The sequence below is a fragment of the Choristoneura fumiferana genome, chromosome 3 (genome assembly GCF_025370935.1).
Source record: "Choristoneura fumiferana chromosome 3, NRCan_CFum_1, whole genome shotgun sequence".
NCBI lineage: Eukaryota > Metazoa > Arthropoda > Insecta > Lepidoptera > Tortricidae > Choristoneura > Choristoneura fumiferana.
The window spans coordinates 10,994,812-11,018,414 of NC_133474.1; the positions used below are offsets into that span (position 1 = coordinate 10,994,812).

A 23,603-nucleotide genomic window follows, 5' to 3' on the forward strand; every position below is an offset into this window, starting at 1 on the left:
GTCGCCGGACCGGCATCCGAAGTAAAACTATTAAATTAAAAAGTTATAAAACTTATAAGTTATAATTCTACAATCCTAAATAAAGCCACCACCACACCACCCCTTAGAGTGTAACTTATCCATTAAAGAAAATAATTTGTAAAATCTATTCATAAATGACGTGAAACACAATTGGATTGAGAACCTCCTCTTTTTGAAGTCGGTTAAAATCTAAAATAGTAAAAAATTAAAAAATTAAAATAAAAATAATTTATTGCATAAAAAACTTATAAACAAGAGTCTACGGCTCTGGATCCTGTGCTAAGAGTCCCTGTGTTACAGGATCCAGGTAGGAAATAAGACCGATTAATACCTATATGTGTTACATATAACTACTACTAATTACTTCCTGCTACTGTTTATATACTATAACCTAACTTAAGATTATTATAATATTAAAAATATTATAAAGTGTATGAAGCAAGAGGCTGGCATCTACGAACAAATATTATCAGTAAGCGTAGGTACAGGAAGCGTAACTCAGAACAAACCTAAAACCAAAACAACTTATGATTCAAATACGAATCAATTTCGAGGTTGCAAATAGACTTGCTTGTTGATTGGTTAAAATCAGAAAGAATGCGGGGATTGGTTGGCTCGCGTAATGCAATGTCAGATGACAACCTAACATTCAAACGGATCACTTCTTACGTTTCAATGACGTGTCATATATTAATAATGACAGCTTGTTTTTTTAATCGATTTAAAGGAAAAGGAGGTTATCAATGAGGGCTATCGCGTATAAATTCGCCGCTAGAGGCGCTAGTGTAGCGTGATGTCTCCGGAAATGTCACATCTCATAGTTTTTGCGTGAGCTTCGCGGGTTTATTTATAATTAGAATAATTTTAGGAATATTTTGCATTACCTGAAATTAATTATGGCAGCTATGCGTGAATGTCTGTGTTTTGAGACAGTTTTGTTGTTCGGAAACTTTTGTCCTCCCTTTTTTTTCGAACAAAACCGGACTACGCAACACTGTGGTTGCTCGATATTTTTATGGTAAGGTTTTAAGGAGTATTAGATATGATTTTAATCTAAACTTTGTTTTCACGCCCGTAATAAATAACAGACTTAATGCCACACTTAAAAACCTCATGCAACAGTGGCGCCATCTAGGAAGACAAAAAACGATAGCCCTCATTCGGTTGTATTTTTTTGGTTGTTACCTCAGAACTCCGTCATTTACTTATGAATCGATTTGAAAAAAAAAATCGTTTGTATAGGAATACTCCACATAGTTTCCATAGGCATGAAATCTGGATCGGATGATTGGATCCTTAGGAAATCGAGGGAACTCTTCAAATATTGTAGAGACAGAGACACGTATGGTATTTTCGATATATTTAGTAAACTCGTGCATTTGCTCTTGAACATTATCATTTGGTGAAATGGAACTAATGTTAAATACAAGTGAAGATCACAGTTGACCACGAGTTAGGTACTTCTCAATAACAAGTATTTCACGGGTTTAATTGCAATTATTTTAACATAGTTGCTAAGCAATTTATGCTCCTCGTAATGCATATGGTGAAATGGAACGGGTGGTGAAGCACCAGGACTCTTCAATAATGAACGTTAGAGATGGGTAAATCCGGATCTGAAGATTCAAAAGAGTCAGATCCTCAAGCGGATCCGAATCCCTTAATGACTCCTTTCAAATCTTATCGACTCCGGAGTTACTAACTCCGATCAGGTCCGGCCGGATCGAGCGGCTCGTGATCGCTGTCACACTCACTCGCTCCACTATTTGGCTCAGCTCGGATCGGATCTTATTATGTTTGGTCGGGCGCTGAGTGAGCCGGTACCTACGTCGGTACTCGGACTACTCGCTCGGTTATATTGGAAAGAAATGAGATAGAATTAAAACACAATATAATACGACCGGAGCGGGCGACGCTTAATTTTACGAAATATTAAACAAAAATTGCAGCTAAAAATAGGTCTTATGGTACAGAATTTAAATCATAATAATGTTTGGAATCACTAGGCAGGCAGGCTTACGCAATTTAGAATTTTTCAACATCAAAAGGACGAAACGAATCGGTACTTCAGTTCAGTACCTTGACCTTGGTACCGACCGAACCGAGCCGGGCCGGATCGGCCATGGATAAACTAATAATCGCTCGAAAGAACCGGAGTCATTAAAGGAGTCGGATTCAATAAGCGGATTCGGTACCGACACCGGAGCTGGATCTAGTGAGTCAGATCACTTCGCGGAGTTAAGATTACCCATGTCTAATGAACGTCTCTGCATTGGAAAAAGTAATCTTTTGTAAAAGGTGACGAGCAGTTGACATTAACTATTGCATCTTATATTATTCACACCAAAAATTATGAAAAAAAAATATAACAGAAATCAACAAAAAACTTTCAATAATAGTGGTTTATTTGAGTTTAGCTGTCAGAAAAATAAAGAAGTTTGTAACCTATTGGTTGGGCGATACAGGAAAGAAGAAAGTATGAAGAGGGGTGACGAAACTGTCATTTACATTATGTGAGCCATAGACAAAGACTTGATTTTGCATAATACTGACCATCTCCAACTGATAATGTATTTGAACATTTTTGAATATAAATCTAATTTTACGACTACTTACTAGTGGAAAGTGATCCCTGGACATTTTAATTTTGCGTTGTTCCTGCACCACTTTATAACACAAGTTGGCATGATACTTTAGAACTGTTCACAATCAAAAATGCGAAAACTTGACGTGAGCTCACTAAAGTTGCAAAATAAATGTCAGTCAAAACTAAATGACGCGCATGCGCACTTTAGGACAGGACACACTTAGGACCAACTTAGGACACAGTTTTTTAGTTTTATAACGCAGCAGGGCTACCACGAAACTCGAAACTCGAATTTCGTGTCGTGCGATCCCTGTAAAACTTGTACTATTTTTAGTACGAGAGCGAAAGGGGCGGTACGATACGAACTTCGAGTTTCGTAGTAGCCCTGCAGTTACCCTTCCTGGCATAAACAAATGACATGTCAATGATGTCACGACTCACGACCAAAATGAAAGAGACAAATGTATTATATATTATGACACATGCTGTACTTTTTTCGGTGATTATCATCAGTCTAAATTCGAAAATAGGTTCGGTCATGATCTAACAAATAAATCACTTTTAGACGATACTAAGTCTAGCAACTTTTGGAAATCAACTGTCCAGCCACTTTTGGAAATATACTGTCCAGCAACTTTTGCAAGTTTACTGTCCAGCCACTTTTGGAAGTTTACTGTCCAGCCACTTTTGGAAGTTTACTGTCCACCAGCCACTTTTGGAAGTTTACTGTCCACCAGCCACTTTTGGAAGTTTACTGTCCAGCCACTTTTGGAAGTTTACTGTCCAGCCACTTTTGGAAGTTTACTGTCCAGCCACTTTTGGAAGTTTACTGTCTAGCCACTTTTGGAAGTTTACTGTCCAGCCACTTTTGGAAGTCTACTGTCCGGCCACTTTTGGAAATATACTGTCCAGCCACTTTTGGAAATATACTGTACAGGGCGGGAAGGACGTATCAGATATTTTTTCACGCTTTGCTGTGGCAGATATTAATATGGCGACTGTACAGACTGTACAGTCAGTTACAAATTATTTGTCTATGTCACTGTTCTAAAATTTGGTTTGTTCAGTGATGGGTCCGGACTGAAATCTCAACTCAGTTGAGCCAAGCGGAAGGTATAAAATGCGACGCACTCCGCCCAGTGCATCCCCCTTACCTAGTTACAGTTCGATCACTGTTGGTTGTATATAATAATATCTATATGTAGCTAGAAATGTAAGTTTTTATTTCATTGTTTCTGTGCCATTAAAGCTCAAATAATTATTAAAACGCTAAGGTTTCATGTTTGTCTGGTCTGTCTGTGTGTTTGGCTGCCACATGAAAGCCAAACAACTGAATAGGGTTTTAATAGAGTAAACAAATCAGGTAGGTAGCTACTAAATGACCGTGGCCTCGTTGACAGCAATTGAAAAAGGACGGGTTTGTCAAGGCCATGATATCATAGTTTTTCTATACTTGAATATGCGTAACTTAAAATTCTGCAATGGTGAAGGAAAATATATTATGATATCATGTCGATTGAGGATACCTAATGTAAGATTATATTTAAGCTTATTAGTCGATGCAGTTCTAATACAGCTAAAAAAAAGTAATTAAGTACGAAAAAGTTGCTAACTCATGATGATTAGGTATAAAAAAAAAACTCTTTACACGAATTGCTAAAGTAACGTTGTCTTATCATCATGTTAGTATTATGGTAGTAAAGCAAAGGTAGAGTGGGGTTAGGGTTAGTCAAACAGTGTATAGTGTGTGGCTCACGAACTAGAGTTGAGGCACAACTACTTACATAAAGCCCAAAATTTCCAAAAAAGCGAAAGTGTAAAGTTGCTATTGACGAAGGTACAGGCGATTGCTTAAATTTCAATCAAATGTTAAAAGCACATTAAAAAATTAAACAATTTAATTGCCGTGGTATCAAGTTGTTTGCGACAAACCGTTCACAACTCGCAGTTTCAAATCAAGGCAGCTTTTAAATTAAAACTACCTATACATATATATCTCATACATATCCCTCCTGTTTTCGAAAATTAAGGACGTGTGTTGTCAATATTTGTTCTTACTGCTACAAGCAAAGTACTTTTTACGTGAAACTGTTTTTTTAACAAGAGAATTGGCTTAGCAATCTTTAACTTTTCGAAACTGTATTACTTAAATATATTTAACTCGTTTTCAAGCTCTTGGAGTGGACCGAGTTCTGCATCTTCGGCATCAACATCAATAGCGCGAGTAGGCACATTACATTACCCACTTTCGTTTGGCCGATGATATATACTCATCAATGTCATTACGAAGAGCATAAATTGCTTAGCAACTATGTTAAAGTAATTGAAATTCGACCCGTGAAATACTTGTTATTGAGTAGTAACTCCGATGGTCAACTGTGGTCTTCATCATCAGTTCCACTTCGCCAAATGATGATTTTCAAGAGCAAATGCACGAGCTACTTACTAAATATATCGAAATTACCATAGGTACAACATTTAAAGAGTTCCCTCGATTTCCTTAGGTAGGATCCAATCATCAGATCCTGATTTGGTGCTTATGGGACCTAATTGAAAGCATTCCTAGACGAACGCAAAAAAAAAACAAATCGTTTCATTAATGACGGAGTTCTGTTCTGAGGTAACAAACATAAAAAAAATACAATCGAATTGATAACCTCCTCCTTTTTTGAAGTCGGTTAATAATAACAAGATTTATCTCTTTTTTGGCCCTAATTCAACTCATTTTTGAATAGAATACGTAGCTATTTAGAAACATATTATCTTTGATATTAAAAAAAGATTCCAACAAACTGAGAACCTACTTTATTTTGTGGCCATAGATAACCCAAATCCAGTACCCAACACTGCCTATATGAGTATATATATGTACAATTAACAGCTGACTTATTTATGTCTCGCAAAACACGACAACAATGTAAATGTAACACATTACGAAAACAGGTCGTATCAATCAATATATGTATTTCATAATACGATACGACTTTTTAAAATATAATACTGAATTTCATTCCCGGCGTGCTGACCAGTGGTGCTGACACGAAAATTGGACCAATCAAGTGTAATCTGCTCTGCTGCATGGGAAATTAGTTGACCAATGAGATTGCGTCATTCATGACTTTTATGAGGTGTTTTTTTTTCTTAAACACATAATAGGTACAAAATGCTTTAACTTTTAGGGTTCCGTAGCCAAATGGCAAAAAACGGAACCCTTATGGATTCGTCATGTCTGTCTGTCCGTCCGTATGTCACAGCCACTTTTTTCCGAAACTATAAGAACTATACTGTTGAAATTTGGTAAGTAGATGTATTTGGTAAGTAGATGTGAACCGCATTAAGATTTTCACACAAAAATAGAAAAAAAAACAGTAAATTTTGGGGGTTCCCCATATTTAGAACTGAAACTCAAATTTTTTTTTCATAATGCCCATACGTGTGGGGTATCGATGGATAGGTCTTCAAAAATGATATTGAGGTTTCTAATATATTTTTTTTCTAAACTGAATTGTTTGCGCGAGACACTTTCAACGTGGTAAAATGTGTGGACACCCCCCCCCCCCGTTACTTCTTAAATAGGAGAGCGATGAAAATAAAAATAAAGTATATGATACGAGGGCGACACTGAAAGTTTTTAGAACTGGCCACTTGTAAACAATATAATAAAAAAGTAAGTTTAAATTTCGAAAATGGAACTCTTTGCCAATATTATTGAGTATGTATTTCATTCATTTGTCATTTGTTTTACTATTTGGCGGCAAATTGAAAATTGTCTGTGTCACGTCAACATGAATTTAACGCGAGAAAATTTTCGTGCAATGATTTTTTATGACTTTCGATGTCATTTAAGTCGACAAGAAAGCTATGACAGACTTCGATTGGCCTTTCATGATGAAGCCCCATCTCGTGCGACCATTTACAACTGGTTTAATGAGTTTAAACGTGGTCGCACTAACCTCACCGATGATCTGCGTGAGGGACGGCCTTCTACGGCGACGACTGAAAATAACATCAGTTTTGTGCGGCGTATGATAGAGACTGACAAAAGAGTGACGTATCAGCAGATTCGTACAAGCTTAGGTATCGATATGAGTCAAGTGCATAAAATCCTCCATGAACATTTAGCGGTCAGGAAGCTTTGTGCAAGGTGGATACCTCATAATTTGACCGAGGCCCAAAAACTCCGTCGGGTTCATTGGTGCCGAGAAATGATTCAAAGATTTAACGGAGGTGACTCAAATGCTGTTTTCGGCATACTTACGGGTGACGAAAGCTGGGTTTACTGTTATGATCCAGAAACCAAGAGACAGTCTGCTCAATGGGTGTTTCCTTTCGAGGAGTTGCCAACTAAAGTGAATAGAGGTCGAAGAGTGGGAAAAAAGATGGTGGCCTCGTTCTTCGGAAGGACAGGTCACTATGCAACAATTGTTTTAGAGGATCAAAAAACAGTTACTGCAGAGTGGTACACTAACAATTGTTTGCCACTTGTATTGGAAAAAGTTCGGGAGAAACGACCTCGAAGTAGGATCCTTCTTCACCACGACAACGCCTCGTCGCACACCGCCAGGCGAACGATCGACTATTTAGTGACGTCAGACGTGGCATTACTGGGTCACCCGACGTATAGCCCCGTCCTCGCACTTTTCGATTTTTATTTATTCCCGAAAATAAAAGAAAAACTTCGAGGAAAACTTTTTATGAACACCGAGGAAGCAGTGGGTGCGTTTCAAAAGGCCGTCGAAGAGACCCCTAAGGACGAGTGGGCTAAGTGCTTTTCTCAGTGGTTTCATCGGATGCAGCGGTGTATTGATGTGAATGGACACTATTTTGAAAAGATATAATAAAAGTATAAAACTAATAACTTGCTAGTTTGCTCAGCTTTTGATTTTCTAAGAACTTTCAGTTTGACCCTCGTATACATGACCATGCAAACTTCCACCGAAAATTGGTTTGAACGAGATCTATTAAGTAGTTTTTTTTTAATACGTCATAACCCGTAAACTGCAATTTACCTTTCATTTAATCAACTCAAATATGAAAAAGTGTACGGACGGATTACGGAACTCGGTGCGCGAGTTCGACTCGCACTTGCCTGGTTTTTTTAAGTATGAAAAAATGCCACAGCATCGCAGCAGGTCGGACATGACGACGATGACGTTTTACTTTTTTTTCATCACACTTGCTCGTAAACAGTGTCGTAACATAGCCTGCACCTTGGTTGCAACCCCCCAAATAAAACCTTCGACCTTAATGTGCTTGTCATGAAACCCGTGGTCGGTAAATGAGTCATTGCGCGTACAAATTTTCTTGTCATCAAGCCCAAGGTCGGTAAATAAGTCAATGCCCGTACTGATGGTGCTACGCCGTGCCCGTGCGCGCGTTTGCTGCAGGACCAGCACACGCACGCTGCGGCGCATGCTGCGCGAGGGGGAGGGGGAGGGCGGCGCTGCTAAGAGGGCAGCCTAAGGTATCGCCAATATTTGGAACAATTATTATTATTTTTAAATAAATAAAATTTTACTCGCAAATGTGATGAAAAAGTCTCAGTCTTCGACTTCGGGCTTCTAATAGATTCTCGTTCGTAATTCCTTGTTTACCGCCCTTAGGACACAATGTACTATTAAATATGTGGTTGCGTACTGGCCACTGGAGAACGGATTCGTTTAAAAAAAAATATGTGACAAAAGAAAAACTAAACTCGGCTTAACTAAAATCGGCGGGAGGGGTGACACTATTTACTGGCCCGGATAATATCGACATGGAAATACCGCTCCGATTATTCGTGTACACGCCCATACAAACTCGTGTCAAACTGAGTGTCACAGGACGGGAGGAACGCAGTCATTGGATTCTTATTGTTTGTTTTGTGATAAATATTTTTTGTTTCCTCGCAGTGATCGTGAAAAGCACAATTTTTAGTCGCGGCCAAAAGTGCCATAGATGAACTCGTATTATCGAAAATTCAAACTAACTCGTTCATCTATTGCTTACTTTCTTCAAGCCTGTAGAACAATGTACTATATCCGTAAAATATTGACAAAGGTCGGTCTTAGATGTAATCTAATGATACATAATTATTATCGATGAAAGTAAAAGGAGAGTGCTTTCATTACGTTACGCTAAAGCAATGACAAATTGAATACTGAAACAAACCATATGGCAAAACGCAAACGTGAGAATACAAACAGGTGGAGCGATCGGAGGACTTGTCTGTGCTGTGTACTTACAGTACCTCGCGTATAATAATTTAATATCGATATTTTAATTATTTTTATTTAATTGTTTTTTATATTTAGGTTGGTGCGTATGAATGAATAACTATTTATTAGGTACCTATTGCCAACAATGGGGAATGGATGAAAATTTTAGAAACGTTTGAGCCTTTTTTTATCGATAGAAATAATCTTTCTAATTAACAGAAAAAATATCAGATTTTTAAGCATCAAATTATTAAAAAAAAATGAAAGTTTTCTTTACCGCCAAATTACGACATTCCGGTCGGTTACGGGTTGTTCCATAGTCCAAAATAAAAACCTTAAAAAAGAATTTATGTGTATTTGACTCGATCGTTTTGACAGGCCCTGTACCACGGAAGTGCAAAACTCGAACTTCGTATGTTGCCATCCCTCTGACGCTTTTGTCATTTAATACGCGAGTGAAAGGGACGGTGAGATACGAACTTCGATTTTCGAGTTTCCTAGTGGCCCATCAGGTGAAACTCTTTACCGGCTCGGATAATATCGACATGGAAATACCGACCCTGTTTTTCATCTACACACCCATAGAAGCTCATGTCAGTTTCTAAGGGCGTGTAGAACAGAAACAGGGTCGGTATTTCCATGTCAGTATTATTCGGCCCGGTAGTGTCACAAGTCAAAACGATCGAGTCAAAGACACATAAATTCTTTTTTAAAGTTTTTTATTCTGGACTATGGAGCAACCCCATCGACTATAGGTTATAAAGTAGATGAGCAACCCGTACCCAACCGGACTGTCGTAAAAACTAGATGGAGTGAGGTTTTTAAGTATGGCTTTCAAAGGTTATTGACAAAGTTTAGATTAGAATCATATTTAATTCGTACCATAAAAATTTAGCATAATAGTTTTGTTAGGTTTCTGGACATTATCGCATATTTGCCCAGATATTGCAAAAGTAAACGCGTAGTGAGATTTGTCGGAGACCTCACGCTACAAGCGCCTCTAGTGGCGGATGTCGTAATTTGGCGGTAAAGAAAACTCTTTCATTTTTTTTAATTAATTGAAGCTACTTAGAAATCTGATATTTTTTTCTGTTAATTAGAAAGGTTATTCCTATTGATATAAAAAGTTTCAAGCGTTTCTAAATTTTTCAGACATTCCCCATTTCGTTTGGGTTTCATGGAAATTTTGCACTTCGGATAGTTCGGATATCGGATTGCAGATTCGGATTAAAAAAAGTAGCCTTACTAAGGTCTTACTAGTAACCAGTGATAGTGTAGCTTGCGATTATTGAAAGATTTCTGTAGTTCCAGTCCAGAGATTACCCTCAGCCAAATAAGTGGTCTATCAATTTTTAAACAAGTCGCTATCAAATGAATATGTCGCTAAAGTCGAACTTTCATGTTGACAAGACACATCTCGTCACTACTTTGAAAAAATCTCGTATCTCAAGTCAGTACGTCAACAAAATTGACTCTTGAAATAATGGTCATAAAGTTCAGCTCAGTACAATTAGGTATCGATTTTGAGATACGGCTTTTTTCAAAGTAGTGACGATTTATTGGCATTATTGTTTTATGACATGCAAACGATTATCAACTTTAGGTTGGTAAACCACATATTTGGGTGATTTTACATACCAAGAAAACACACAACATACCAACAAAGTTTGCCTTTTTATAATATGTATTAGTATAATAGTATACTAGTGTTTACCCGTGGCTTCGCACACGTAAATCCTTAGATCCAGCAGCTGCATTGAAATTTTGGAATTTTTGAAATATTCCCGTGGGAATTCCCGAAAATTAAATCGTGGTTTTCATTGACGTTACATTAAAAACAATCATGTCGAATTTCATGACTAAGCCCAGTGGTTGTTATTTCGAGATTTTATCCCTATCCCGTGGGAATATCGGGATAAAAAGTATCCTATGTTTTAATCCAGGTTATAAACTAACTTTTTTCCAAATATCATCCAAATCCGTCCAGCTGTTTCAGCGTGAAGAAGTAACAAACGTACTCACTCACTCACAAACTTTCACATTTATAATATTAGTAGGATTTGTGTGGTATTTGTCACTTTTATTTGTCAGTATCGATGGATTGAGTGGCAAGTGGCTCAATTGAGACTGTCGCAGTCGTCGTATGATACAATTAGGTTGTTCCGGTGTGACTTGACTTCTGATTCGCAGTGACTAATAATATAAACTTGGTCTTAGCATCGGAAAATTTCTTCCCATAATCATGTCATGTCATACGATTTTCTGTTAACTAGCAGTTTCAGCTAGTTAGAAATTCTGGAAAATTTATCCTTATTTACGAATTACGTTACGATACGGTAATTATGCCTTTAATAATGTTTTAACATTTGCTGTTAGGCTATGTACCTATGATACAATAATAAATATTGTCTACTTTGATGGTAAATACAAGGAGTGTCGTTTTAGCCTTTAGGCAGGGCACTTGAATAAATAAAAAATTCAAACCCCTTGCGCATAATTTTGCTTCACATCGCATGCCTAATGAACAGATCGTATGATAAATTTACGTGTATACGCGTATAATAGAACCTACAAGCACCTATTTGAACTGTGAAACAAGTTTATAGTTTTTTTTGTGTTTATCACGCCTCAGACTTGAACTTTTGAAGCGACTTTACACCTACAAGCAAAGCCCCGCGCTAATTCACTGAATAGTGTCAAATATCGCGATGGCATAGGTACCTAAATTTTTGTCAGGTAAAACCTGTTTTATATAGGTACAACTTGAAGGTACAATTTTTTTGAAGTCCTGCTGTTTGGAGATTAGCCGTGAATCCCGATTAACATTGTCCGGTTTTCAATTTACATCTACGCAATATCTGATTTTTGAAAAAAAAAAATTAACTGACGGAAAAGTAATCTGTCTTGCGAATGTGTGTAGGGAAATTTTGCCGTGCAATTATAGTTTGAATTGGAGGTAGTGTATAGGTACAGTCAAGTGCAAAAATAAGTATATATGACTATTTGTCAAAAAGTTGTCCATTTTTCAATTTTTCAGTTGCCCACTTATTTAAAAAAAATCCTGACGCTATTTCACCACAAAAAATAAGTACTTAATATTGTTTTTAAAATATACAGGTTGTTCGGTACATGGACCGTCAAATTTTTTTGGGATATTGTTGGGGTTATTTGCTATCTTTCCACGATCATAAAAATAAAGTTAAGTTGCTTTACTCGCTGATAGACATCGAATAATTTCCGCCCTAGCGACGGAATACCCCCGTAATTTGACTCAGATTTATTTTTTATCAATGTATAGCATATCGTTATAAATGTGATAAGCTAGAGAAGTAATTTAATGAAAAATTAACTACTCAATTGTCTTTTATTTTTAAATAATTGATTTTCGAAGTAGGATTTTTTTTATAAAATCAGTAATTCTCGCACGTCCCTCTGACATTATGAATTAATATAAAAACTATTATTATTGGAACAATCATATTTGATAATATATATTAAATACAAAAATTATAATTTTACATACTAATAAAAAAAGTTACGAACGTTTAAAGGCGGTAAGTATCAGATGGGTTAAATGACGCCCCTTTTTTCGCACCGGAAGTAACTATTTTTTTAGTACTTTCGGCAAGTTCAGCCGCGGTAGACTATCAAATTCGGACTCAGCATCAGTTTTATGGGAAACCATTGTGCGTTTCATCGCGGTATCAAGTAGGTACGAGATTTTGCAGTCCGCTCTCCGTCTATAAGTCTGTGGTACTTATTTTTGAAACTTTGAATCCATACTAATATTATAAATGCGAAAGTGTGTGTTTGTATGTTTGTGTGTTTGTATGTTTGTTCGTCTTTCACGTCGAAACGAAGCGACTGATTGACGTGATTTTTAGCATAGATATAGTTTATGGGCCAGAGAGTGACATAAGCTACTTATTATCCCGGAAAAATGCACAGTTCCCCAAGGAACTGCGCGCGATAACCGAATTCCACGCGGGCGAAGCCGCGGGCAAAAGCTAGAAGCTTATATTTTTACACTTGACTGTAAAATACGCATCCCGTATTGATGACGACCCGGGTTCGATTCTCGGAACCAGTACAGTTTGCACAGCCTCGATTACAGTTTGGGTACTTATATTTTTTTTTTCTTTGCCTTTGATTGATTAGTTAGATGTATGTAACTATTGGTATTGATATTTGTATACGCATACGCAGAATAGGAACTTTCCGTGTTCGTTTCGTACAATAAGTACTCAGTAGATATTTGTTGCATCGCATCACTCACTACTGAACTGAATTCGATTTGGACTAAACTCCATAAAACTACTTTGAGCAACTTTTTACAAGAATAAAGGAACGGCCATAATGCTGCTTAAAAAACGGTGACGGTACGGAATCGCAGTGAAGCATCGTATGCGTACCGTTATCTTTGCATGCTTTAAAAAACGTATTTTAAGCAGCGGTGGCCGCTCCTTAAAGCTACTGTTACACATGCTCGTTACTAGCACGAAAGCATGCTACTATTGAGCATATTCTACCTACTAGCATGTGTGTATAGGACACGTGCTTACTATTAAGCGTGCTTTTTTAGGGTTCCGGAGCCAAAATGGCAAAAACAGAACCCTTATAGTTTCGTCAAGTCCGTCTGTCTGTCTGTCCGTCCGTCCATATGTCACAGGCATTTTACTCGAAAACTACAAGATGTATATCAATGAAATTTGGAGTACAGATTTCTTGTCAAAGCCGCTATTTAGTTCTGTAGTTAAATTACAAAAATAAATATTTATAGGGGGGCCACTCCATACACGTAAAAGAAATTGAAAAAAAAAAAAAAAAATAACTCATCAACGTGTGGTGTGGCACATCGTTCGACAGCTCTTTTGAAAAGATAGTAAGGTTTCTCAAAAACTTTTTTGATTACTTAAGTGAAGATTTCAGGAAATAATCGCTCCCAAAGTAGCAAAAATTGTGTCCCCCACCCTCTATGTTGTAAACCGTTTGTCCAAAAATATGCAAAAGTATGGAAAGGTAACGCTTCATAAATACTTTCAATGAAAATTGGTTTCAACATGATCGGATATACCGTTTTTGAGTTATCGCCGAAAAACTGCGCTTCTCAACAAAAGGACTTAAGTGCCGTGAAGATATTTTTTTTCTGGTATCTATCTATATCTTAAGACTGCAGTGTGTTTTAATTGTGTCATTCATTACGCACATAATATTACTTGATTTTTTTCGTAATGGCTACGGAACCCTAGCTTGGGCGTGTCCGACACGCTCCTGGCCGGTTTTAGTGGTAAGCTGGTGGTGTAAGGCGGCCTTAAAGCAGCGTTTCCACCAGAGATGTGCGAGGATGTGTTGCGAGGAATATGTTTTTCTGTTTTCATTAACCAATAGAAACGCTTAATTTACCTCGCTTCGCTCCGCTCAAGTGTTTCCACCAGAGATGTGATGTGCGAGTACCTATGTGTGAAAGCGTTGATGAAGCGTTTCTATTGGTTAATGAAAAACACATTCCTCGCACGCAACACATCCACGCACATTATTGGTGGAAACGCTGCTTTACAATCAGGTTCATTCCATTTAGGTGCCTGACAGTTGGGTAATCGAGTTTAGTGACGCCATGCATACCCTAAGAAATATACCAGCAACAAATTGAGCCGACAGTGATAAATAGTGATAAAATAGTGTCATGATGAAGCATGAAATATAAACTTTGTCTGTTACAGAATGAAATGAATGATAAAATTGAAAATGAGTTTTTAGTATGAATCGTAACTGAAATACGCAGAAAGCACAATAATTTAAAATTCCATTTCATTACTTTGCCTATAATTGGAAGGTCAACCGCTCCCCATGTGTCTGCAGCCCAGTGCACAAAACCCGAAGCAAAATCTGCAGTTAGAACGCCAGCAATTGCTGCTAATAATAGAGAAGCGTCTGCGCGAATGTGCCGGGCCATCAGGAGGCCTGCACACACGCATAATGTGCAACAAACCACCACGCACACCCATTCTTGTAGTCTCTTGCCTGTTGAAACAAAAGTTGTTAAATTTAGCTCATGCATTACCAAATTATTATCTGTTTTAGTTATTAAATTGATTCTCAAGTGATCCCATCATAAACTGCACTGTACCAAAGAACAAGTAGGTAGGTACCGTAAACTGCTTTAACTTTGCCTTCTGGCCCCAACAATGCCTGATTTGGTTTAGAGACGATAACTCCGCTTCCTTAAAGGTTTTTAAACTTGTATCTACATGGTATTGCGTTCGATTATCCAAGCAACCATTTTTTATTGCTTTCCTCTTGTAATGTAACCGCAACGGTTTTTTGTCAGCGACGAAACGAAAGTCAACGGTCGCAAGTGTAATTTTTCAAGGTGTTTTATAATCAAAGTCAAAGCACAGAATAAGTCATAGTACAAGTACAGAAGGTTCTCTGTTTTGATGTTGACGAAAGCCGCCATTTTATATGCCTACGTAATTTTTATTAGCAAAATCACCGCGCACCACCATCACCAAGCAACATTGAACTCTAGTGCTGCGCGCGAAGGTCGTTATTATTCTGCACCAACGTTTTGGTTTAGGATAGGGTTGTAAATCAATAAAAAAAAATATTCACATATAACTTAAGAGTAAATTCGGACAAATACTTAGTTTTCTAGCATTTTTAAATTGACGCCCCTACGATCTCCGACGGTCACAAAATTGATAATTGTACAAGGTGACAGTTTCAGCGCTCAAACTTTACAATTTAAATATATACCAACTCATCCCAAAAATCGAAACACCACGCTATTTCATGATAGATATTCTAATATCCTCACGAAAATCACACAGCTACACGTAGCGTTACGCAGCGCGACTAGTTCGAGCGAGACTACGAGCGTACATGCCAGGCGGTGCTCATAACCCTCGTGAGTTAACCCACGCCGGCGTGGGGTGTTTTGATACAGAATCGTACCTATATCGCGGAGTGCGCCGCGCCTGGTCAAAGTCAAAGTCAAAATATCTTTATGCAATTTAGGCTATAACAAGCACTTATGAATGTCAAAAAAAACAACCACCGGTTCGGAAAAAACCTCTGTTGAGATGAATCCGGCAAGAAACTCAACGACGTATATTTTTTAAACAGATTTACAATGTTATTAAATTATATCTATACATCACAAGTATTTAACACAACTTTATGTTTAACACAGTAGGTTCGCTATTTGAAGGGATCGCTAATACGGATCGGAATTATTTCCAAATATCCCTGTCCATGATATAATCATTAACTTTATAATACGCTTTAGATATTAATTTGACATTGTGGCTAAACCAAGTGCTTTTTGGAACTTTGGATTATTGCCAAGGTAAGGAAAACTGGTCTTTTTGTTGAAAAATATTTTTATTTTATTCAAATATCTACATTTTGCAATTCATTACATGCTAGGCAATGTTTCACAACATTGGGGTTTCATGAACTTGTGAGCCGCAACTTTGCCTAGGGCTAGGTTGACAAAAAAAAATAATTATTTTTATATTAATATTATTTTTTTTTTTTTTTTATTTAAGATGAGCTCTGGTTGAGTTCGAAACGCGTCAGTGTAGTGTGGTGGTGGTGATAGATGGGTTTGTGTGATTTGTGTGTGTTCTTACAGTGTGGAGGTGGAGGAACTGCATGAACACGCATATTTTGCATAAGCTTAGCTATCGTAAGGTCGCGGCTGAGCAAGGAAATTATTTTAGTTCATTGATATGGACCTCCGCAAAGTAACGCCTGATTCAATAAATTATTTAAAAAATATTCCTACTACTTTACTAAAAAAAATTGATAAGCTTGAAATTCAAACATAAAAAATCGTTGGTTATATATATTTTAAGTTTAAATTAGCAGTCAGTTTCTTATTCCAAATGTTGCGATTTGCCATTTTATTCATAAAACATATGGTAGGTACATTAATATTCATTGTCAATTCAAAAATTTTTAAAGAAACTCAATTGATTACGCCCAATATTGTTTTTTTATTTCTCATTTATTGGAGTACCTATTGAGATGATGATTATTATTATGAAAAATGGTTGCTGACATTGTTATTTGTTTTTGGCTCGACCCTATTTTTAACCTTGCACCCTATTTGATTTGTATGGAGATCTAATTGAACCTGCTTCAAGTTTGCCTACCCAAGGACAACAAATACTAGTCGTTCTATGTTATATCATTAGAAAATTTTGCAACTGACTGATTTCGAGCGAGAACGAGAAAACGATGGCCCATTGATGGCGATTGAAAACGTTGTTGACCGAGTTGCAGAAGCGCTGGATATCGAGAAGCTACTGTTTCCCGAATCATAAAGCAACTTTTTTTTATAAGATAAATATAATTTGTTCACCATTATTTTTTACTAGGGAATGTTACATATTTCAGACACAACTTTGCCTACGACTTTCGCTAATAATATCTTAAAGATGAAAAGAGATACAAAGCACTTTCAACTATTGAAAGATAGGCTTAAGGTTTATATGAAAAATGTTAAATGTCACAGATAACGAAAATTAAAAAAAAAAAAACGAAAATCCAGGCAAATTTGCAGCAGTATACGGTAAGTGTTATTATTATTTGCAATCCTGTTTTAAATAAGTTCATTAATAGACTTCAAAATGAGAAAGGTTATCCTTTTATAAGTTTGTCGATAACTTCGTCGCCAGTGAATCGATTTAGATGCTTATTTTTTTGATAGATAGTGTACGTAAAACAGTACAGTTAATCAAGCCTTCAAATAGGGGCTGGATGGTGATTTCATTACGTCAGCAATATTGATAAAAAATCATGGCTAAATAAATTAATAACAATGCATAAACTTATTTTTCAGTTGTAGTTTCCCTTGAACGCGATTATGATTAGGTAATCGTGCCGTAGGTTTCCGTGAACCTTGTTCACACTAGCGTTTTAGCCGGCGGTTTCTCGGCGGAGCGCACGCTATCTCCGCGACTAGTCGCCTCCTGCGTGCCGCTGCCGCCGCTGTGCCGTCGCGTCGCATGGACGCGGCGATCAAGCCACGTGCGGTCACTAATGTTGGCATCCACGCGGCGGCACGCTGGCGGCAAATAATCGCGATAATATCGCATGCTCGCCACGTGCACGTAGCGTTTCCGCTCCGCCAGGAAATCACCGCGGCACCGGCAGAAACGCTAGTGTGAACAAGCTCAATAGTATCACTTCGTCTAAAAATAAGCTGGTCTAAGTACCCAAGTAGTCTAAGAAGCAACTGGTCCTAACTAACCTGTTTTTTGTCGAAAACTTGAAAAAATATAGGTTCATTTAGTTGCGTCAAGGCGTGAAGCACTTCAGCCACGCAGAACACGAGCTCCGCCGGAGCTTCGTAGACTTTGAGTCATAAGTTTTTTAGAGAATTTTAAACCACTTGCTACTTAGACCGGCCAGCTGCTTTTAAGACACAAGAAATGATACTCACACGTTTCCGTACCGCGAAACACAATCGGTTTTCTTTCACACGAAAAAAAAGATAGAAAAGGAAAAATTTTAACTGAATTAAAAGAAATGAGAAAAACTACTGAAGTTAATTTTTAATGCGTTTTGCATCTGGTAACATAACTATTCATGATTGTTTTGCAATAAAAACTCATTTCATTTTATAAATTGACATTAGCACGCTCATTAGCATAGCAAACACATTCCCACTTGCTAATATCGTTCTCTTACCCCTTTCACCTCCACCTTAGTTAGGTGGCGTGCTAGTAGATACAGAATGGTGGATTAACTAGCATGCTTAATATGAGCATGTTGTGAACACACATGCTTGTAGGTAGCATTTTTTTGCTCATTAGAAGATTTTTTTCGTGATAATAACTACCATGTACAACAGTACCCTTAGTTTAGTATGGATACATAAATTTTTCAAACAAACAAAAATCGAATAAAACTGGTCACACTTTTACTAAGGTAATTTTTATTTATGTTTGATGGGTAGGACAGGTAGGTGTCCTGACCACCACACCATAGAAAAAAATACCATTAAATGAATATAATTTAGCCCTTCAAGCCTTTGCCTCAGACTCTGTGGCTGTCATGCAGTAATTTTCATTTTCTAGGGATAAAAAGTTTATCCCTTTAATAAATTATAATTTATTTATATTATATATTGTTTAACAAATTTATTGAATTATAAAAAATTGCTCTATTGCATACTACAGTGCAACCTTAATATAACAAACCTCAATATAATGACTTCCTCGATTTAACAAATTTTTCGTAATCCCCTTGAATTGTACATAAGAGTCAATGTAAAATATACCTTTACATTATGACTTTTTTTACGAACAACCTCTATAACGAAATTTCAACCATCAAAAAAAAGTGTAAATACCTAATTAACGAATTTTGTCAACTCAAAACCTCTATATAACGTTTTTTACAAACAACCTCTATAACAAATTTTCAACCATCAAAAAAAGTGTAAATACCTAATTAACGAATTTTGTCAACTCAAAACCTCTATATAACGTTTTTTACAAACAACCTCTATAACAAATTTTCAACCATCAAAAAAAGTGTAAATACCTAATTAACGAATTTTGTCAACTCAAAACCTCTATATAACATTTTTACCTTGTTATAACAAATTTTAGACCAACCTTACCTCAATATAACAAACCTCAGTTTAACAAATTACTTGATATAAAAAAAATTTACTTGTTCTCTTCTGATTTGTTATATTGAGGTTGCACAGTATATAGATCATTTGCTTTCTTTGTCATTGAAAAATTATCTAATCTATTGAATAGATAATCTTTCAAAAACAAAGGAGCTTAAAAAGATGGTTGACAGATTTAAGAGTTGTTGAGGTTTTCTAATATATAGTTTTAAATGATAAATTATGTCCTATTTACTACATTGGAAATCAAGCATGTTACTGTTTTTATCAGGTGATGAAGTGAAAGAATATTGTTAGACTTAACTTTGTTCTGTATTTTTATTTTAAGTTGTTATTATTTTTAACCAGAAATAAACATAATTAAATACTAAGGGGCTGTTTCACCACTCATTGATTAGCGTTAACCAACGGTTAAATGTGATGCCGTATCCGTCTATTCGAACAAAACAAATAGAGACGGCATCACACCTAACCGCCAGTTAACACCAATCAATGGATGGTGAAACAGCCCCTAACTAAATCTCCACTATTGTTTTCCTTATTATGATATTTTGAAAACTAAGTACATTCAGACAAAGAAACTGCATCAACTATCTATCAAACTATACTTAGGGGCTATTTCACCATCTGTTGATTAGTGTTAACTGACAGTTAAATGTGATGCCGTCTCTATTTGTTTTGTTTGAATAGACGGAGACAGCATCACATTTAACCGTCAGTTAACACTAATCAATGGATGGTGAAACAACCCCTTAATCTCGTAAGGCCCAACATTCTAAATTTAGGACATATGTCAAAGCAAATGTCAACTTTTACTGATTGAAATTAAGCTAAATTGTAAGAATCAAAATTTGATGTGGATCCTACGAGTTAAAGTATTAAATTCAATGCAGTTAACCAAAAACCTAACTAATAAAAAATATAATTCAAATTAATACAATACAAATCTTAAACATCTGTATAACATAATAATAATTTTAGAATGCTTTGGAGTGCAGTTTCCTATGGGATCACCATATGATTTGCAACTGCTAGGTTTTTATAATCATAATAATATGGGACTAGTATTACTTACCTGGACTGTAGAGCTCAGCAAGTTCTTGCGCCCCCCGGTGCCGCGGCCCCCATCGCGGTTGTTTTCCTACATCGCTGGAAAGCTGTGTGTTTGCGTTAGGGTCGTCTTCAGACATAGAGTGCTCCAGAATCTGTCGCTCCGTTTTTACTGGAGCTAATAACGTTGTAGCCATAGTGCTGGCATAATCGAAACGCTCACAGCTCAGGCCATTTAGGCCGTCCCGTTTGGAGCACGGTGGAATAGGTAACGGTAGAGCCATTGCTCTTTTAATTGTGTTCACACACAGGTCAAAAAATTGTGAATAAATATATTTCTCAACTCTGTTTCCAAGTTATTTCACACTAGTCGTCACTCGTTAGTGTTCTTAATACTTAGGTGTATATCCTATTAATAATTGTGATACTGATATCATATCACATATCATATCATCCACAAGTCACACACAACCGACCGACCGAATGACCGATGTCAAAATTGACAAATGACATGACATGACGTTAGAGGTACTACAGACCTTAGCTACAGATTTACTACTACAGACTAAATAAAGTACTACCCTTGTACTAAAAATCAAACAATCGGATGACACTATTTCCCGGACGTACAATACCGACATGATATTTTGTGACACGCCCAGGACACGCCCAAAGAAACTCTTTGTCAGTTTGACACCAGCTTGACACCAGTTTGTATGGGCGAGTAGACGAAATATCGGATCGGTATTTCCATATTGGTATTATCCGTGCCAGTAAATAGTTTCACCCCAACACGCGCGGCTGTCGCGCATAATATGCTGAGCTACTACGAAACTCGAAGTTCGTATCGTACCGCCCCTTTCGATCTCGTATTAAATAGTATAAGCGTCAGCGGGATGGCAACATACGAAGTTCGAGTTTCGAGTTTCGTAGTAGCCCAGCAATCGTGCTTATGTGGGCGAGGGTATATACACAGGTATGTACACAGCTAGCGACCGCATAGCATCGCGACTGAATCTGCAAACGCGCCGCGACAGCATCGCTACAAAAAGTCGCCGTGGGTAAGCGGCCTAAGACCAGGGTACAAAACAAAAAAGTTTCTATATATATATTTTTTATAATTTTTATTGTGTGTTAAACTAAAAAACATTAAAAATAAACAAATACAACTAAAAATGTATAATTATATAGCAATGCAAAAGGTACTTAGTAAGTGAACAATTGTTTCCACTGTTGCTGCAACCGTCCCTCTTGCTCTCGTATTAAATAGTATGGGAACTCAAGACACGAACTTCGAGTTTCGTAGTAGCCCTGCTGTTTAATTTCCTCTCAATCGAAGTGAAAAGAGATATAAATTTCGAGCATTAAACCCATTTTTCCCTCGACTATAAATGATTTTTATTCTTATCAAAAGTTCATATTGAACACCTACTTCGGCATGTTAGTGCGGAATCCTACACTGCCTGCGCTTGCGTGGCCCGAAACACACTTGGCCGGTTTTTAACCGACTTCAAAAAAGGAGGTTATCGATTCGGTTGTATGTTTTTTTTTTATTGTTACCTCAGACAGAACTCAGTCATTTATATGAACTGATTTGTTTTTTTTTTGCGTTCTTCTAGGAATATCTTCAATTAGGTCCCATAAGCACCAAATCAGGATCTGATGATTGGATCTCAAGGAAATCGAGGGAACTCTTCAAATGTTGTAGGGACACCTATAGTAAATTCGATATATTTAGTAGTAACTCGTGCATTTGCTCTTGAAAATCATCATTTGGTGAAGTGGAACTGTTAATTAAGACCACAGTTGACCATCGGAGTTACTACTTAATTACAAGTATTTCACGGGTTGAATGTTAATTACTTTGACACAGTTGCTGAGCAACTTATGCTCCTCGTAATGCATATGGTAAAGCGGGTAGTGAAGCACCAGAACGTCTCAGCATCGGAAAAAGCAATCTTTCGTAAAAGGTGACGAGCAGTTGATATTAAACGTATTTACCTCCACTAAAATGCTTAGATGAAAATAATTTTCTACCCTCGGTCGGTGCCTGAGCTCACCGACCGACTTCAGACTGGTAGAAAAATATTTTCATGTTTTTTTGTAGTCTGTTAATTTTTTTAATATATTTTTTTAACTATTAACGTCTGTTGATGGGCCACCCATATTCTAATAAGTATACAATAACAAAAGTAAACTATTTACATAAATTGGTGAGAGTACGTATTCTACGCTTTTGGAGAACAGCAGCAACAACTGTTCTATGGAGTCCTACCTACCTTAATTGCTAGATATTGAACGTATTTTAGGTATCTACGTAGTTAGGTAACAGCAGGGCTACTACGAAACTCGAAGTTCGTGTCGTGCGGTCCCTCTCGCTCTAATAGTATAAGTGTCAGAGGGACCGGACGACACGAACTTCGAGTTTCGAGTTTTGCAGTAGCCCTGCAGAAATAAGATCGCCAGTGGGTGCTCTCTCCACTAGTTCTAAAAATAATCTCCGTGTTATTCCGATCTTGTTTCAGTTTCATGGCTTTACAATAATTATGATTATGAATGTTATTTTTCTATGAGAAGTTTTTAAATAATAGTTAAACCTACTTATTTTCTACACCAACTTTCAATCCGGGTAAGTGTAATTGACAGCTAGTTATTAGAATAATTTCGAATGAGTACCTTTAGTACGCCCAATCTGCTGTTTTTCTTGACCGTGTTTTGTATTTATTAGTAAAACCCACCAGCTGACAGAGGCTTGGATTTCCTGATCTCTTAATTGATTATCAACTTGTTAACTAAGTGTATAAATCGCGTATGTAGGTACCTGATACTCATAAGTACCTACTGATTCATATTTAAGCTTTATTTTGATTAGGCGAATAATGACCCGCGTAGCTTTAGGTTAGGTACTATAAAATAAAGAATCTTATTTCTTCAGATACGAGTAAGTAGAAAGTTAAGCTAAACAATCTGTTAGGTATAGGTATATAAAAAACTAGCTGTTGCCCGCAACTCCGTCCGCGTAGAATTCGTTAATCGCTATCTATCCCGTGGTAACTATGCAAATTTCCGGGATAAAAACTATCCTATGTCCTTCCCC

General features: G+C 37.0%; 2 protein-coding genes across 3 annotated transcripts in view; one reads left to right on the plus strand and one right to left on the minus strand.

Moving 5' to 3' along the window:
• Positions 1–21,021, minus strand: part of Kua (Plasmanylethanolamine desaturase Kua) — a 28,795-nt gene extending 7,774 nt beyond the window's left edge. The window contains exons 1-2 of the mRNA XM_074085600.1: positions 20,532–21,021; positions 14,621–14,826 (exon numbers count right to left, since the gene is read on the minus strand). Of these exons, the coding sequence (XP_073941701.1) occupies positions 14,621–14,826; positions 20,532–20,790 (465 nt within the window). The 5' untranslated portion in view covers positions 20,791–21,021. The remainder of the gene's footprint in view (positions 1–14,620; positions 14,827–20,531) is intronic.
• Positions 1–23,603, plus strand: part of LOC141426582 (uncharacterized) — a 39,533-nt gene that overhangs the window by 12,282 nt on the left and 3,648 nt on the right. The window contains exon 1 of one of the 2 annotated variants that reach the window (XM_074085595.1): positions 22,908–23,135. The exons of the other annotated variant lie outside the window; for it this stretch is intronic. The gene's annotated coding sequence lies outside the window, so the exon portion shown is untranslated. Of the gene's footprint in view, positions 1–22,907; positions 23,136–23,603 lie in introns of those variants that run through there. 2 annotated transcript variants of the gene reach the window in all.